This window comes from Dromiciops gliroides, chromosome 3, assembly GCF_019393635.1.
Source record: "Dromiciops gliroides isolate mDroGli1 chromosome 3, mDroGli1.pri, whole genome shotgun sequence".
Lineage (NCBI taxonomy): Eukaryota > Metazoa > Chordata > Mammalia > Microbiotheria > Microbiotheriidae > Dromiciops > Dromiciops gliroides.
This window is the reverse complement of record NC_057863.1, coordinates 637,415,027-637,434,225: the sequence shown is the minus strand read 5'-3', so window position 1 is coordinate 637,434,225 and position 19,199 is coordinate 637,415,027. Positions and strand designations below refer to the sequence as shown.

The 19,199-nt window shown below is 45.5% G+C and overlaps 1 protein-coding gene across 5 annotated transcripts in view; it reads left to right on the top strand.

The window, feature by feature from the left end:
- Positions 1 to 19,199, top strand: part of PLCH2 (phospholipase C eta 2) — a 250,225-nt gene that overhangs the window by 166,104 nt on the left and 64,922 nt on the right. For all 5 annotated transcript variants that reach the window (XM_043994784.1, XM_043994783.1, XM_043994787.1 and 2 more), the window contains exons 5-6: positions 3,321 to 3,491; positions 12,553 to 12,646. In XM_043994784.1, coding sequence (XP_043850719.1) covers positions 3,321 to 3,491; positions 12,553 to 12,646 — 265 coding nt within the window. The remainder of the gene's footprint in view (positions 1 to 3,320; positions 3,492 to 12,552; positions 12,647 to 19,199) is intronic.

The window sequence follows — 19,199 nt, the reverse complement described above, 5'->3', positions numbered from 1 at the left end:
AAACTTTGCAAGGCCACCTCAACAAGATGGACTTTTCTCTTGGTGTTTGTCTCCCATTGGATTTTAATGAGTGGGACTGGGTAGCAGGGGTAAGTGAGCCCCAGCCTCTGCTGAGACACGTGTGAGACTAATTGGCTCTTGCTGCTCTGTACTTGTGCAGCCTTGACTGTAGGTGGGTTCACGGTGCTCCCTAGAGAGTTCATTTTCCTTCACACCCTTTGTGCCCTGCTCTCTCAGGCTGCCTTGTGAACAGATCTGAGTGGTCTGGACAATAAGGCCGGTACATTGGCAGGCTCCTTAGCACTTTTCAGTCATGAAGAAGTTAGACTGCATTCTAAAGACTGAGCAGAGTGGGGCAGCTAGGTGGCGCAGTGGATAAAGCACTGGCCTTGGATTCAGGAGGACCTGAGTTCAAAAGCGGCCTCAGACGCCTTACACTTACTAGCTGTGTGACTTTCGGAAAGTCACTTAACCCTCATTGCCCCGCCCCACCAAAAAAAAGATTGATTAGACTTGAAAAATTGAGGTCTCCATCCTCCTATCATAGGATCCTGAATCTAAAGTTGAAAGGGACCTCAAAGGCCATCTGTCTGGGAAAGCCCGTCATTTAAAAGAGGAGGGAACTTAGACCCAAATGACTTGCCCAAAGTCACACAGACAATAAGCAGGATTTAAATCCTCTGACCCTGGGGTAGCTAGAGGGAGCAGTGGATAGAGCACTGGGCTTAGAGTCAAGAAGACTCATTTTCCTGAGTTCAAATCTGGCCTCAGACATTTACTAGCTATGTGACCCTGGGCAAGTCATTGAATTGCCTTAAAACATTTGGAGCTGTCTCCACTCATCCTGATACATATCTTGCCACTGGAGCCAGATGGCTCTGGAGGGGAGAATGAGGTTTTGTGACTTTGCACAGCTCTCCCTCACTCAAATCTAATTGAGTACAAGTCATGATATCACCCCAATATCATGGTCCTCTTTGAAAAAGAAGAATAAACAACAATAGCTCAAACACTGCATGATGCTGATTAAATCATTTAATTTCTATGAACTTCAGATAGCTCCCTTAAACTGACAGACTACCCTATCTGCTTCACCCCTCTCCTCTTCTTCCTTTTCCCTAGTATTTTCCTTTAAGTGTTGGTGTGAGAATCAGAAAGGCTCAGGGTCAGAGTTTCTTTCTCTGACACAGTGTGACCAACCACAGGCAAGTCAATCTCCTAGAACCCCGGCTTCCTCATTGGTCAAATGAGAGTAATAATATTTGTAATAACAACCTTACAGGCGTGTGAAATTCAAATGAGATACTTAGATAACTTCACAAATCTTAATGTGCCGTGTGATATCTAGTATTATTCTAGAAGGTAAGATCCTTGACAGCAGCGACAGATTTCATTTTAATTTTTATATCTTTTGCATCTATCACATTTGCTGTTGCTCAATTGTTTCAGTCGTATTCAATGTTTCATGACCCCCATCTTGAGTGTTCTTGGCAAAGATACTGCAGTGGTTTGCCATTTCTTTCTCCAACTTATTTTACAGATGAGGAAATTCAGGCAAACAGGGTTAAGTTACTTACCCAGGGTCACACATCTAGGAAATATGAAACCAAATTTGAACTCAGGTCTTCCTGACATTCTATTCACTATGCCACCTAGCTGCCCATTAGTAGCTACTTAATTGCCTACTGATTGATATCTAAATCTATTAAGTCATGATTTATAATCTGTATTCCTGGAGGGATCGCCTAAACTGTGGATTCTCTGTGTCCAATGAAATCTCAAATCCTTGGAGTGTTTGTAGTGATAACATTTAGACTCTCCCTAAGCCAGAATGGAGTTTGGACCAGTCCCCCTGATGGGGATTTCATCCAAATCCCCTAAACCCACAAAGCATTGGCCAAATGAGGAGATCATTTAGTTGAACAGCTTCCTTAAGGCCAAACATTTAGAGTTGGAAGGGAACTTAGTGGTTTTTTGGAGTCCCGCCTTCCTCATTTGAAAGAGGATCTTCCTAAGGATCAGAGAAGGAAAGAGGTTTGCCCAGAGTCACATAGCTAGCAAGTAGTCCAGTTGGAATTTGATCCCAGATCTTCTGATTTCAACGGCAGGGTTCAATCCAGTCAGCAGCATCAAGGAGGGCAAGAAAATGGATTTTTTTTTTTTGACACCCAGAATGAACCTGGATGCTCTTGGCAAAGGGCCTTTCTGAACAAAGAGACGGGCCAATGAGGTAAATCGTGTCATTGTGTACAAGGGACTGATGCTTCAGGTTGCTAGAAACACAATCAGGGTTTTCTGAGTTCCCGGTCACAATGACAGCGACTGGCCCGCAGTGGATGTTATTAAGTGGCTGCAGCAGACTTGGTCTGGTACAACCCATGATACAATTGAAGCTCGGCATTGGCCTGAATACTGATGTGGGAGGCTGCCAGTGGAAGCTGGTTGACCCAGGCAAAGTCACTGCATGTCCCCCTGCTTTGGGAACCCTGTCAAGTCTCAATCTAGATGGATGGTAGCCACTGTCTGGATAATTAGGGATTGCAAGCTGAGAATCGGGCTGTTCCTGATTTTATTGTGAAATTTGGCCTTGGAGGGAGGGTTTCAGGCCTCCTGGGGCTCTGTGTGTTTATAATTGATGAGCAGCAACTTTTAATTAGCATTTTAATGAAAGAAGCGGGTTGTGATTTTCACATCCAGCTTGGTGGTCAGACCCTCAGAAAGTGTCTTGTTGCCTTGGCTCAGGGCAGGAATCTAGTCTTCATCCTCTGCTCATTCCTGGGTCTGACATGGATCTCAAAGTGCAGGTAACCTGCAGGCAGAGTCTTCTCAGGTTACAGAATGGTGGCATCCAGATTCTACCCTGCTGTCTCTCCTTCCAGCCTCTGTTCTGGGATAATGAGCCAGGTCATGAGTGAAAATCTGAACTTTAAAAAAAAATAATTGGGGCAACTAGATGGTGCAGTGCAGACTACCGACCCTGGAGTCAGAAGGACCTGAGTTCAAATCCGGCCTCAGACACTTAACACTTACTAGCTGTGTGACCCTGGGCAAGTCACTTAACCCCAATTGCCTCACTTTAAAAAAAAAAAAAAAGAATGATCCAGGACAGGTCACGGGAGAATAATATTTGGAGTTTGGGAAAATAGAGATTTTTACATCCAATCCCCTAAAGATCAAAGATGTTAAGTGACTTGTCTAAGATCATACAGTATCAAATAGCAGAGCCAGAGGAGGAGGAGAAAGAAGAGGAGGAGGAGGGGGTGGGGGTGGGGAATCTGAGTTCCCGAAGCCCATGCCCCAGGTGGCTCTTTGTGTTACAGGAGGCAGACACAGATGACAACCAGGGCACACTGGGCTTTGACGAGTTCTGCGCCTTTTACAAGATGATGTCCACCCGCCGAGACCTCTACCTGCTCATGCTCACTTACAGCAACCACAAGGATCATCTGGACACTGAGGATTTGAAGCGCTTCCTGGAGGTGGAGCAGAAGGTGACACAGGGAGCCTGGGAAGGGACAGGAGTAGCCTGGGAAGGGATAGGTGGACAGGGGGTGCTTGGGAAGGGACAGAAGGCTGGGGGAGTCTGGGAAGGGACGGGACAGGGGGTGCTTGGGAAGGGACAGAAGGCTGGGGGAGTCTGGGAAGGGACAGGGGGACAGGGGATACTTGGGAAGGGACAGAGGGATGGGGGAGTCTGGGAAGGGACAGGGGGACAGGGGATACTTGGGAAGGGACAGAGGGATGGGGGAGCCTGGGAAGGGACAGGAGGAGCCTGGGAAGGGATAGGTGGACAGGGGGTGCTTGGGAAGGGACAGAGGGCTGGAGGAGCCTGGGAACGGACAGGGGGACAGGGGGTGCTTGGGAAGGGACAGAAGGATGGGGGAGTCTGGGAAGGGACAGGGGACAGGGGGTGCTTGGGAAGGGACAGAAGGCTGGGGGGAGTCTGGGAAGGGACAGGGGGTACAGGGGATACTTGGGAAGGGACAGAGGGATGGGGGGAGTCTGGGAAGGGACAGGGGGACAGGGAATACTTGGGAAGGGACAGAAGGCTGGGGGGAGTCTGGGAAGGGACAGGGGGTGCTTGAGAAGGGACAGAAGGCTGGGGGGAGTCTGGGAAGGGACAGGGGACAGGGGGTGCTTGGGAAGGGACGGAGTGATGGGGGGAGTCTGGGAAGGAACAGGGGACAGGGGATACTTGGGAAAGGACAGAGGGATGGGGGGAGTCTGGGAAGGGACAGGGGGTGCTTGGGAAGGGACAGAGGGATGGGGGGAGTCTGGGAAGGGACTGGGGGACAGGGGATACTTGGGAAGGGACAGAGGGATGGGGGGAGTCTGGGAAGGGACAGGGGAACGGGGATGCTTGGGAAGGAGTGGGGGGAGGGAGGGAATGGTCACTTCACATCCTTGGGCTGCTATTTTCTCGACTCTAAAATGAAGGTGTAGGACTACTTGACCTCTGAGGTCCCTTGTAATTCAAGACCTGTGATCCTAAGTAACCTCTTTGAACCTCAGTTTCCTTAGCTGTAAAAATGAGCTAGGTGGCTTCTTAGGTCCCTTCTTCTAGATCTTTGATCCCATGGGGCACAGGGCAGTTTGTCGGTCATAAGCATTTATTAGGCACTTACTACATTCCAGGCATTGTGTTAAGCTCTAAAGATTCAAAGAAAGGCAAAAAAATAAAAAGTTTCTACCCTCAAGGTACTCATCGTCTAAGGGAGACAATCACTTGAATAACTAAATCCATACTAGATCTATACAGTGTAAATGGAAGGAAATCTCGGGGGAGAGACACTAGCAGGGAAGAAGACCGTGAAAGGATTCTTACTGAAGGTTACTGAGCTAGAAAGTGTCAGAGATGGGACATCTGAGTTCTGCCTGCCTCCTGATCTGGCACACCAGTCTCAGCCTGCTCGGCTTCCAGAGGAGCTCATCAGTAAATGCTTATTAAAAACAAACATTTATGGAGCTTGGGCTGCCTTCTCAGCTCTCTGGAGGAGAAGGAGCTGGAATCCTGTCCTCTTTTCCCAGGGAGCTGAGCTAGGACACACGGGGACAATGAGACAGGCTTTATAAAGGAGCTCAGTGCCCAGTGAACAGGCAGACAACAGGCATCCCACCCTCCTGTGTGGGGGGAGGGAAGAACACTGGCAGGTGTTAACATCAGGCCTCAATGGGCACCTGGATTTGTTCAGCCCTTTGTGTAACCTTGAGGTACCTCCTGGGAATGAGTGGCGGCAAGAGCCCAGATGAGTGATCCAGCAATTCTAAGATGCAAGGACTAAGCTTCCCTGTTTTAATAGATAATGCCCACCAGGATCATCTCTGGTTGCAGGGTCCAGGTGCCTCCAGGACTTGGGCCCACACTAATTCTGAAGTAATTATGTCATTGATCACACTTGGACATTATCCCCTGATGCATCATTCTAGAACATGGACTCCCTGTCATTAGCTTCTTTATGACGTTGCCATGGGGTCATGGCCCATCCTGATGGCAAGAGCTTGGTGGGAACCAGACTAAATCCCAGACACTGTGCTTGCTGCTGAGGGGACAAAGGCAAAAATCAAATACTTCCTGCCCTTAGGGAGCTTACATTCTAAAGAGATGAAACAATGTATAAACACAAAGACATACAAATTCAAATATTTGGGGGACAGCTTGGTGGCACAGTGGATAGAGCACCAGCCCTGGAGTCAAGAGGACCTGAGTTCAAATCTGGCCTCAGACATTTGATACTAGCTGTGTGACCCTGGGCAAGGGATTTAACCCTTATTGCCCATTCCCCTCCCCGCCCCCAAAAAAAGAATCTCTGTCTTAGAACTTTTGACTATTGACAGCCTCTTTTTCTGGGTCCTATCAGATTGGTGGCAGGTGGTCATGCTCTGGGACTTTCTTCACCCACTGACAGCCTCCAGCCCTGCTGTGGCTCCTTTGCTTTGGGGAGGGGTGCTCAGAGGGGATGCTTGGGGAGGGTCCCTGGCCCAGAGCATGATTAATTTGGGGCGGGGGGAAGAGTTGTACATGCCAAGTTTTAGCTAATGAGAAAGGCACAGACTAAAGGAAGGGACGGGTAGTTCTTTAAGATCTTTCTATGCCCAGACTGTGTCCAGTCTGAGAGAAGAGCCATCCTCTGTTGACACCCCTACCATACCTCTTTATTTCACCCTCCATGCTTTTGTGAGTGATCTGAGTGTGCTCAGGAGGGCAGCATGACTGGGTTTCCCAGGGCTCTCAGCACTGAAAATGACCATAAGAGGCCAATAATGATGACTGCCCAATAACCAGGCTGCCTTGCATTGGAATCACACTCCCTATTTTCCTGTCCATTAAAGTAATTCCATCCTGCCACAATCCTTGGGAGGCAGGAAGGTTACAGAGGAGAGAGCAGCATGGGACTATTGAGAAAGTACTCAATCACCTTCATTTCAGAGGACCAAGGTTTTGGTCCTGACTTGAGGTCAGAGTCTCAGAGTTGGGAGAGACTTCAGCAGACATCTAGGTCAATCCATAGCAGTAGTTAAAGTAGAGTTCCTAATCCACTCTCTGGATAAGTGGCCATCCACCCACTGTTTGAGGATCTCCCAGCAGGCAGAGCCACCTCCTAAGGCAGCCCTTTTCTTCTGGGGACCACTTTAACTGGTAGGAAATTTTTCCAACATCTAGCCTACACCTCTTTCTCTTCTATTCCCACCCACTGCTCCTAGTTCTGTCCACAGGGGCCAAAATCTAGTCCCTCATCCACATCACAGCCTTTCAGATACTTGAAGCTATCCCCCTTGAATCTTCTCTAGACTAAACATGCCCCATTCCTTCCACTGTTTCTGCTATGATATTGATGTAAGCCTCTTTGCCACCCTAGTTACCTTCCTCTGAACACTCTAGATTATCAATGTTACTCCTAAAATATGGATTTCACAACTGAACACGGTCCAGCTCTGGTCCAACCAAGGCAGAGGACAATGGGAACACCACCTTTCTATTCCTGGGAGTTCTGTCTTTCTTAATGCAAACCAAGTTCTAGTTAGCTTTTTATATTTGGTCTGCTGATCTCTCTTGAACATGCAATTCTCTAGCAATCAGTGAACATTTAGTAAGCACCTGATGTATACCTGGCACTATCCTAAACAATGGGGCTACAAAATACGCAAAAGGAATTTACAATCCAATGGGGGAGACACCATGCAAATGAATATATACAAACAAGCTATATATTGGAGAAATAAGAAATAATGGACCATGGGAAGCCACTGGAATTGAAAAGGGTCGAAAACCCCCAGTTCTTTTTCAAACAAATTGCTTTCTACCCATGACTCCCTCATCTTGTCCTTGGGAAGATTGGGTCTTAATCCCATGTGCACATTAATCCCAACTACTTATTCTTTTAAATTCTAACCCATCAAGATCTTTTTAGATCTTGACTCTGATGTCCAGTGTGTTAACACTCCCTATTAACTTTGAAGCACTGCCCCTCACTCTCTGGTCGAATGGACAAGTCACTTCCTTCTCCTGAGTTCAGGTTTCCTATCTGTGAAACAAGGAGGTTGGAATAGCTCTATCTATCATAGCCTGTGTTCATGGGGAAATCAGAGGAAAGCAACTTACCCAAAGTCATGGAGCAAGAGAATTCCAGATTTTGAACTAGAACCCAAATCTGCCAAAGGCCAGCACCTCTGTAGAATACTAATTAGAGACCCCTGTCCCAGGTATTCAGATGTTAATGCCCATCATGGAATTTTAATCCTGTTGAATGTGGGGGGGAAGCCCTAGTGTAGTGGCTCTTAGCTCTAGAATTTGCAAATTTGCTAATCCAATATGGCGTCTCCCTGGGGCTCCCTGCATGTTATTTCTGATTATTTATGGACTGTCAAGGAACAAGCAAAGAACACATCTCCCAGCACACCAGGGGAGTTGCTGCCTGGGTGTGCTACAGATTGATGACCGATTTGAGCAGCTGAATCTGAGGAGTGGCCATTTGTCTTGTCTCCTGACCCCCATGCTCGTTGCATTATAGAGAAGACCCAGACTCGTCTCCATTCTCCCTGGGGCTTGTACTATCCAAGTAGAACAGACCTTCCTCACTGCAGATGGGCTCTCTTCCAGGCTCCCTTCCATTAAATCTTAACGGGCACCAACCCCAGAGGGAAGCACCAAATGTGCCGATTAAGTCGTTATCCCAAATCTCTCTGGCTTTCCTACCACTGGCTGTCTCTTAGCTTCATTTTTATTTCATGAATTGCTCTTCAAAAGGAGTCCCTGTCAAACATTGCTGGAATTCTTTATGCTTTTCAGCCTTTTTATGGAAAGGTAGAAGTCATCGATCTTGGCGTCCCTCCCAGAGGCAGAGTAGCTTAAGGACCTCCACTGAGCCAGGTAGTGGCTAGAAAACTTCCTTTTCTGTCCCTTCCTTGGCTAATATCTCTGGGTTAAAGTGGCTGGGTCTGGAATCCTGACAATTCTGAAGTCCCTTGATGCCACTGGGAGGCAGGTGTAGCTCTCGCCTGGTCCTCATAAAATCCTGACCTGTTGCTACATATTCATGAGAACCTGTGACAAGAGGGCTTGTTTTCTAGATGCTTGAGGAATTCCTTCTCAGTGGTTGCTGCTCTTGGTAAACCTTTTGTCAGGAGGCAAACCCTTTACTTTAAGAAAAGAATGGTGAGATTTCAGAGTAAATTGGAATGCTTTAGGGTAGGGGTTGGTAGTCTTTGTATCATGGACCTTTGATCGGCTAGTAAAGCCTATTGACCTAGTCCTGGAATCATGTTTTTAAAATGTATAAAATCTGGGGGCAGCTAGGTGGCACAGTAGATAGAGCACCAGCCCTGGAGTCAGGAGGACCTGAGTTCAAATCCAGCCTCAGACACTTAACACTTAGTAGCTGTGTGACCCTTGGCAAGTCACTTAACCCCCACTGCCTCACCAAAAAAAAAAAATGTATAAAATCCCTGCGAAAACAAAACAAAAATAAAATAAAATAAAATACCTAGGATTACAAAAGGTGGAAATACAATTCTCAATTTTTTTTAAGTTTATGGACTCTAAGTTAAGAACTTCTACAGAGACATGGGGAGTGGGGGTGGGGCAGAAGGTCCTAGCTCAGACCCAGTTGTACAGGGAGACAGAAGGACCAGAGCTCTCCTCTTTCTCCCCATGCCCCTGGGTTTTCTGTTATTTTCCCCACCTACAGCTCTATACTGACACAGTGCCTGCTGAGCCTTGTTTCCAGTTTCTTCTCTTATGGTTGGGGGGGGGGGGCAGTGTGAGAGAGTCATGGATTGTGTCCTTCCTCCTAGAGATGAACTCAAGGTCCTGGCTCTAATCAAACAGTACTATTGGCTCACAGGATCGAACAATCCAAAGGTACCTGATTCTTTCCAGCAGCTGTGTAGTGCAGTGGATAAAGTGCTGGGCTTAGAGTCAGGAAGACCTGAGTTCAAATCTGACCTCAGACAGTAAGTATCTGGGCTCAGATACTTCCTAGCTGTGTGACCTTGGACAAGTCACTTCACCCTGTTTGCCTCAGTTTCTTCTGTCAAATGAGCTGGAGAAGGACATGGCAAACCATTCCAGTATCTTTGCCCAGAAAACCCCAAATGGGGTCACAGAGAATTGGACAGGATTGAAATGACTCCACAACAAAAGCTGCTTCTTTCTGTCATCTATTTACTCACAGTATGACTTTGATCTTGTGCAAGCTGCTTATGATCACAGGCTCATATAGCTAGAGCTGGAAGGGGTTTCAGAGGTCATCTAGTTCATGTTTCTCATTTTACATAAAGGGAAACTGAGGCCTAGAGAGGAGAAGGGGCTTCTCCAAGGTCACCTGGGCACTAAGTGATGACATGGCATTTGTATCCAGTTCTTCAACCTTCAAAATCATGGGATCCCAGAAATAGAGGATTTTGAGCCGGGAAGATTCCTTGAAGTCATTTTTTTTTTTGTGGAGCAATGAGGGTTAAGTGACTTGCCCAGGGTCACACAGCTAGGAAGTGTCAAATGTCTGAGGCCGGATTTGAACTCAGGTCCTCTTGAATCCAGGGCCAGTGCTTTATCCACTGTACCACCTAGCTGCCCCCTCCTTGAAGTCATCTAATCCAAATCTCTTCATTTAACAGAGGAGGAAACTGAGGCAAACAGGATTAAGTGACTTGCCCAGGGTCACACAGCTAGTTAGCATCTGAGGTCAGATTTGAACTCATGAAGAACAATCTTCTTGACTCTAGGCCCAGTGGTCTATCCACTGCACCTCCTAGGGCTTGATGAATTGTAGGGATTTAATAAATGCCTTAAAAAGTCCCTTCACCCCGATGTTGGCACCCTGGGACAGAGCTCCAACTTCCCAACCCTGGTGATGGTTCTGACACCAAGCATCCCTAAATTAATGAATGGATTTTTCCTTTAAGAGAATACTGATGGAACTTAGTAAGGGGTGGAGGAGCTTAGAAAAAGGCAGGTGCTGATGCTGGCTATGTTGGGTTTTCTAATCCCTTCTTAACCCTATTTCTATTTCTAGCCTATGCCACACCTTGGGGTAATGAGTTCTCTAAGCTCATTCTCATCAGGGCAAAGTAGGTTCAACTTCTCTTTTGTCCCAAACCCTTCTCTTGCCTTGTTCCATGGAAATCTTCCTTTCCCAGGAGAGCTTGGGGATTTAGATGGGGCAGGGGACAGTATAGACTCTAAAGGTAGACAGAGGGGCTCAGGACAGTGGAGTTGAAGGTATGGAAAGGAGATAATGCTTCCTTTCTTAGGATTCAAGGAGAGCAGCTCAGGGAGAAAGAGCTGGAGCAGTTGCAGCTTAGAACAGACAGATGATCTTCCCTCCCTAACCCTGCCAACTTGTTACTTTCTATTCTTCTCCTGTTCCTTATCCTTGACAATCCATTGCCCTGTCTGCCAGGGAGCAAGGCACGGATGCCTTTTCAGAGCAACAAGGATGTGTTAATGTCTGGCTGGGCTATTGATTCCTTTACTTGTCAAGAGAGAGAAAATGAACTCTAGCCGGTAAGAAGCAATGGACTAAAGTAATCACAGCTGGCATTCAGCTCCTGGGCGGCATACCCAGCCAGGGCCCCTGGCTCACAGGACAAACCCAGAGCTTGGTCTGGGCAAGGAGTGAGGGGGCTCTCACTCAAACACATAGACTTGTCTCCCAAGGCTCCTGACCTGGAAAATCTTGCGTGTCTTTCCCATGAGGGAGATGAGCAGCACACAAGCGACTACTTTAGGCTGAGTTAACCCACTTAGGTTATAGGGTCTTAGGATATAAGATCAAGAAGAGGTCTTCAGACCTAATCTTCAGTCAGAACTAGGAGGGACCTCACTTGGACATTGGCTGAGTGACCTTGAACAAGTCACTTAACCTCTATTTGCCTTGGTTTCCTCAGCTGTAAAATTGGAATATTAAACACCTACCTCACAGGGTTGTTGTGAAAATCAATCGAGATAAACTATGTAAAGCATTTTGCAAAGTTTAATGTGCCATATAAATGCTAGCTATTATCATTAGCTGTTACAGGTTTCAGAGCTGGGAGAGATTTTAGAATAGAGAATGTCAGAGATGGGAATGATCTTAAAACATAGAATGGGATTTGGAAGGGGGAGGGCTTAGATGTCATCGGTCCAACCTTCTCCTTTGACAGCTGTGGGAACTGAAGTCCAAGGAGATTTTAAATAGTAGAGTTGGGATTCAAACACAGGTCCTGACTCTGTCATTTGCTATCTGTGTGACCTTGGATAAGTTGCTTGACCTCTGCAGTCCTCAGTTCCATCATCTGTGGAATGGGGGTATTGAACCAGATGGCTGCTATGGTCCCTTCTAATTTTGATATTCTGTGATCTTCTCTACCCTCCTGGTACATATGGGTAAACTGAGGCACGGAGGGTTCTCACTACTTCCCTTAAAATTCCCTACAGCGAAAGGCAACATAGAGAACTTCTCTACCCTTCCTTCTGTGTTCAAAAGTTAGGAAGGTTATGTTTCTCCCCTGCTCCCTTGCTCCGTCTTGCCCAGAATTAACCCAGCTTCTCTATGAGTTGATAAAAGCTCTTTTGATCTCAGTCCCTGAAGAGCCCAAGTCCATACTCCCATGTATTAAAAGATACATAACCCAAACTAAGCAACCTTCTTTCTTTCTTCCTAAGCAAATACTACCTGGCTAATTATTATTAATCCTTTTCTTTCCCTGCAGAGCTCCTGGCTCTATTTCATTGCTTGGCTCTCTGGCCCTCTAAAGCCAATTGGGTCTGTAGATGTGGGTAATTAATCTATGGTCCTGTTGACTTCAGCCATCCCTGGCTCTGTCCCATGGCTCAATCTCATTTCAGGGAAATGGTCTTCATGAGCCAGACTCACCCAGGGTAAGGGAAATGGGAGGGGCTGGCTATGATTTCCCAGCTGCCACTGGGCCTGGATGGAGTGTTTGGATAGGTGACCCAAGTCTGCTAATCTCAATGCCATGATAGCAACAGATGGAGGCTGGGAAGGTGCTGGTGATGAGCGGGGACTAGCGAGCTTGCACTGGGCTGATGGTCATGCGGTCGTTTCATTCTAGATGACGGATGTGACCGAGCAATACTGTCTGAATATCATCGACCAGTTTGAGCCATGCCTGGAGAACAAGAGTAAGGAGGTGCTTGGCATTGATGGTGAGTGAGCTGCTGGGGCCAGAGATCAGGAAGCTACAAACTGTCTGTGACTTTTATGATTCTGGGACCTAACCCAGGGACCAGGGGCCTCATGTGGGTGATGGACAAGAACTAGCCAGAGTTCTAGGCGTATGATCCTAGGCTCTCACAGCCCTGGGTATTGCCGTGCCTCAGTTTCCTCCTCTGCAAAAATAAGGGGTTGGACTAGATGGCCCTTTCAAGCTCTGGATATTTTACCCTAGGATACCATGGGTCCTACTTAAACCCTTCTGCAAGGTGGGTGATGACTCACTTACCCTTTTTTATAGGCTCAAATTTTTATCTTAACATGGAACCATCCCCCACCCCCATTCCTTTATGGATATTTGGACACTGTTTTGTCTCTTGTTCTTGGATGCTACCCTCCTCTCCCTGGGATGGGGGGGGCGGGGTGGAGAATTATCAGGGTGACCCTAACACCTAGGCAGAGAAGTCTCTGCTTAGCATCCAGTTATCCCCCTTCCCAATTTCCAAAACAAACCCCATACCTTCCTTCTTCTCTTACTCTGAGGTGAGGGAAGGATCTCTGTTGGGGTAATCGATGCTACCTTTTAAACACTGGGATATTGAACATATGCATAGACAAATGTACATGTATGAATATATACATGCATACACATACCTACACACACATCCACAAGAGGAATGTTTCTGACTTGTTTTGGTTCACAGTTTCAAGGTTCCTTATCAATCAGTCAGCAAGCTTTTATTAAATACCTACTGTATGCCTGACTTTGTGTTAGGTGCTGAAAACTTAAAAAAAAAAAGTCTATCCCCTTCATTTTATAGATGAGGAAAGGGGAGTGAATTGCCCGGTCACACAAGCTGTGAGTAGCAGAGCTAAAATATGAACTTGGGACTCCAAAGTTGGTGTTCTTTCCATTAAACAGTACTGTCTTCTTTAGACAGCTTCTCCTGCCAAAAGGATCTCCTCTCACTTCAACTTTTGGCAGACGTGCCCTACTCTGTTCTCTGATCATCCATTGGGCCCCCTGTTAAAATGTTATGTGGAAGCTGTTAGCTATTTACATCTTAGTAAGAATTAGGTATTAAGGGAAGCTAGGTGGCACAGTGGGTAAAGCACTGGTCCTGGATTCAGGAGGACCTGAGTTCAAATCCAGCCTCAGACACTTGACACTTACTAGCTGTGTGACCCTGCACAAGTCACTTAACCCTCTTTGCCCCCCCCCCCAAAAGTGTTAAGTGGAGAACAGTTCCCTGAGGGAATGGGACAAAATTTGGCTTTAGGAGGTAGAAGGGAGGTCAGAATCAGGTGGTATGGCTGAAGGGTGAGGAGAAATCAGAAGGCATTGGGACAGGATGGAAAGGATCAATAATGATAGGGGTGCCTCAAGATACCCAAAATGAGCTTTCCTCCTTTCACAACTTTGCAGGAAGAAGCTGAAAGAGGCTTCTCTTGTAAATTATTTACTCACTTAAACCCAAGCTCTTTTCTTGAGCCTAGAACACCAGTGAATGTTCTAGAGTTTCCCTGAATGGGGGTGCATTGGGAGGGTGTATAAAGTGGGTTAGAGGATAGTCTTCTCTAAGTGGGCTTGCCCTCTCAGGAAAGGGATAAACAGTAGGCTAGACTCCCTGGGAGTGTCTTCCTAGCAATGCTGCTCAGAAAAAAAGAAGATAATTAACTTGTCAGGATCTATTATGACTGATTTTCTCCAAGGGTGTCTTATGCCTGATCAATTTTCCAATTTTTCTGCTCTTCTTCAAGTCCTGGGCTGGAGTTAAGCCATGGAAAGTGCTTGTAGGAGGAGATGGTGTTAGTTCGTGAATTATGGCTTCTGCTGGTTCCCCCGAGGTTGATCTCAATTTTTATGCTATTCTAGCATCTGAGAATATAGAGCTAGAAGGGACCAGCTAGTACAACCCTCTTATTTTACAGATGGGGAAATTGAGGCTGAGAAAAGGGAAGGGATTTGCTCAAAGTCCCTCAGCAGAGGTCTTCTAACTGACTTGGTTATCATTTACTAAGTTCCTCTTGGGTTTCTCATTGAGTTCCTCCCTTAGGATGAGCAGCCTGGCCAAGGAACTAAGTAAGTGACACAGAGGCTAGAAAATTACTGAAATAATATCAGAGCCCAAGGGGTCCTCATAGGGCATCTGGTTCAATCCACCAGGAAGCAAGAATGCCTTCTATAGCCAACAAGTGAGCATCTAACCTTTACCTAAATGGCTCCATACTAAGGAAGGTCTTGTCTCTGGAGGTAGCCCGTACCACTTTGGGATAACTCTCTACTGCCTAGGAAATTTCCTTAATATCAAGCCTAAATTTGCATCTTTGCAACTTCTATCCATTACTCTTGATTCATACAATCATAGTTTCGGAGATTTATCGTTGGAAGGAATAATAGAAGTCCTTGGATTCAGATGCACTTTACAGCTAAGGAAACTGAGGCTGAGTGAAGTGACTTTCCCAGGTTAATGCAGCTACCAAATGTCTGGATCAGGATTTGAATTCAGTTCTTCCTAATTCCAAGACCAGGGCTCTCTATCAACTATACCATGCTTTGGACTATTGGGCTAACATGATAATCTAATTATTCTTCCATATCATAGGACCATAGATCTAGAACTAGAAGGAAACTTAGAAGTGATTGAGTCCATCTATCAGATTTTACAAATGAAGAAACTGAGGCACATAGAAGTGAAATGACTTGCCCAGGGTAACAGCCTGTGAGTGGTACAGTCAGGATGAGAATCCAGGTCTTCCTAACTCCAAATCCAGCTCCCTATCACCTAATGCCATGCTGTCTCCCAATACCTTAATGTAGGTACCATGGCCTCCCCCAAGTCTTTTCTTCCCCAGGCTAAACATCTTCAGTTCCTCTGAGTAATCCACAAATAGCGCCCCTCCCCAAAAAGGAGGAGATCAAGCATGACTTTAATCTGGAGCAGTTTCTGAAGAGGGTCCTTTTAGGGGAGGGTTGCCTCAGACTACCTAGTTTATGCCTGGGATATGTATGTGTGAGTGCATGTACAACTATACACCTAAGCTAAGGCAAGATGGCACCATTGTTAGGATCCATGATTTGCAGAAGCATCAGTTGAGGTAGTTAATGCTGAAAGCATTTGGCCCTTTTTTGGGTGTGTTTAAGGGAAGGCCACTTTGCTGGGAAATGGAAGAAGGATAGAAGGAGACTACATAAGAATTTTTAACCTAGGAAATATCCAGTCTAACATAATGGGGTGGGGCAGCTAGGTGGTGCAGTGGATAGAGCACCGGCCCTGGAGTCAGGAGGACCTGAGTTCAAATCTAGCCTCAGACACTTGCCACTTACTAGCTGTGTGACCCTGGGCAAGTCACTTAACCCCAATTGCCTCACCAAAAAAAAAAAATTACTCAACATAATGGGGTGATCTCTTTCCAAAGAGATTCATTCAGTTGAAAGGGCCCTGCAAAGGTCATCAAATCCATGCCCCCCATATCCAATAAGATATCTGTTTGGATGTCTGTTCCCTAGGCTCTCAGTGAGTGCTAACCTAAGCAAGAGGCAGGGGCGGGGGGGGCTTTGGGGAGCCCAGGATCCAAGGAGCTCTCTCCCCTCAGGAGCCATGTTCTGATACAGTTGAAACAAACCTGCCTTGAAGTAAAATATTTTATCCACCTTTTCAAAACATTCAAATCCAAAGGCTTGGCTCTTTGCTTTCTCTCACAGGAATCCTGCATATTTTATCATATTTTACATAAGAGTGTGTCTAAATTTCCTGCCAGCAAGCTGGGATTTTCATGGCAACTCCTGGATGGCTTTCTTCTAGAAGCCTTGGCTATTGGGAGTTACCTGGGGACTCCATGTGGAAAACCCCTGGCACACAATGTCCTTTGTGAGGAACTGTCAGGGCAAGGGATTCAGGAGTTTTGTAAGTAAGATCTCCTTTCTCAGTTAGCTTACATATAGTCCCCTGCAGAGCCCCAGAGTACTTGGGAGAAACATTGGGCTAGAGTATATGGATCTGAAAAAACAAAAACAAACAAACAAGCAAACAAATAAATAAATAAGTGAATGGGTAGATAGATAGATAGATAGATAGATAGATAGATAGATAGATAGATAGATAGATAGATAGATAGATAGATAGATAGATGGATGGATGGATGGATGGATGGATGGATGGATGGATGGATGGATGTAAGTAAGTAAGTAAGTAAATAGATGGGGTATATGGATCTGGCTTCCAATGAAGTTTCATGATAACCTTGTCAACAAGATAGAGAGATGTGTGATAGCAGGCTTAGATGATCTTAGAACTGGTTGACTGGTGGGATCCAAGGAGTCAGGATGAATGGAAGACCTTTGACATATTGTCTGTGGGTTCTCTCCTTGGCCCTCTCCTGTTTGAGATTCATGTCAATGACTTACGATGAATATGACTTATAATGAATGACTTATTTGTGAATTATCAATGAATAATGATACAGATTATATGCTTATTAAGTTTACAGATAGGATGATGTTGGATGATGGAATTGGGGTCAATAAAGGATAAACAGATGAGGATAATGAGCTAGAGCTTTGTTTTTAAAGTCCAGAGCTGTGATTTCACTCACATAGAGAACTCCCAGTATGGAAAATTCCTCCACTGGTGCCAATTGTTAGTTCTCTGTAATTTATGATCTTAAGGAGTTGCTGGGGCCTCTAGGAAGTCAAGTCACTAGCCCTAAACTATGAATCAGAGGCCATATCTGAACTATGTTCTTCTTGACTTCTACTGATCAGTTAACTGCTACACCCATTCTGCCTCTAACAAGATGCAATTTACTAGACATAAAAGCAAAGCTCTGAGCTTGGGAACCAAACAGGGTATAGGGGAGGGATATCAATACAATAGGTTACAATAAAAATACTCAGGAGTTTTTATGGACTGTGAGCTTGATATAATTTGAAATAATTTCAAAGTCTCAGGATCGTAGTTTTTTGTGCGTTTTTTTTTGTTTTTTGTTTTTGTGGGGCAATGAGGGTTAAGTGACTTGCCCAGGGTCACACAGCTATTACGTGTCAAGTCTCTGAGGCCAGATTTGAACTCGGGTCCTCCTGAATCCAGGGCTGGTGTTTTATCCACTGCGCCACCTAGCTGCCCGAGCTTGACATAATTTGATAACATGATGTGCTGGCCCAAGATCTTGATTGGCATTAAAAATATATATATATATGGTGTCCAGAATGATGGAAGCAATCATCCTTCAGATGTGCACCTAGCCAGAAATTGGAAGTGTTGACTTCAGATTTAGGAAGGGAACCAATAAGCTGAAACATATCTAGAAGAAGTGACCGGAATGCTAAAAGTGCCCCCAAATTATAACATGAGAAGAACTGTGGAAAGAATGGGAGGAAAGACCTAAGGGGTGGGGGAGGAACCAAGGTCTTCAAAAACTTGAGTAGTTTCCATGTGAAAAGGGGATTAAATGTATCCTCAGTGCCTCTAGGGAGTGAAACCAGAACCAATGGGTAGAAATTATAGGGAAGTAGATTTGGGATTAATATAAAGGACTTCTTGCTTCTGCTTCAGTGACTTGACTGTGTGGATCATGATAACATGTGGCAAGTCCTCAAAGAGATGGGAGTGCCAGGTCATCTTACTTGTTTGTCTCCTGAGGAACTTGTATGGGGTCCAAGAAGCAATAGTTAGAACCAAACACCTGATTGGTTTAAGATTGGAAAAGGCATATGACAAGGCTGTATATTGTCACCTTAACTTATATGCAAAGTACATCATGGCACATGCTAGGCTGGATGAATCAAAAACTGAAATTAAGGTTGCTGAGAGAAATCTCAACAATCTCATATATGCAAATGGTACCACTCTAATGGCAGAAAGTGAAGAGGAATTTAGAAACCTCTTGTTGAGGGTGAGAGAGGAGAATGTAAAAGCTGGCTTGAAGCTTAACATCAAAAAACTAAAATTTTGGTGATTGGTCCCAGCACTTCCTTGCAAATGGAGGGAGAAAATTATGGAAGCAGCATCAGGTTTTATATTCTTGGGCTCAAAGATCACTGCAGAAAGCAACTGCAGCCATGAAATTTAAAAGCAGCTTGCTCCTTGGAAGGGAAGCTATGGCAAACCTGGGCAGCATCCTAAAAAGCAGAGATATCACCTTACCATACAAAGGTCTGTATAGTCAAAGTTATGGTTTTTCCAGTAGCAACATATGGCTGTGAGAGTTGGACTATAAAGAAAGCTGAAAGCCGCAGAATTGACACTTTCAAATTGAGATGCTGGAGGAGACTTTTGAGAGTCCCTTGGGCAGCAAGGACATCAAATCAGTCAATACTTAAAGAAATTGATTCATTGGAAGGTAAAACTGAAGCTTAAACACTTTGGCCACATAATGAGAAGACAGGACTCATTAGAAAAGATCCTGATGTTGGAAAATATTGAAAGCAAAAGGAAAAGGGGACGGCAGAGTATGAGATGGATAGGTAGTATCATGAAAATGATGAGTATGAGCTTGGACAGAATTCGGGAGATAGAGGAGGACAGAAGGGCCTGGCATGCTATG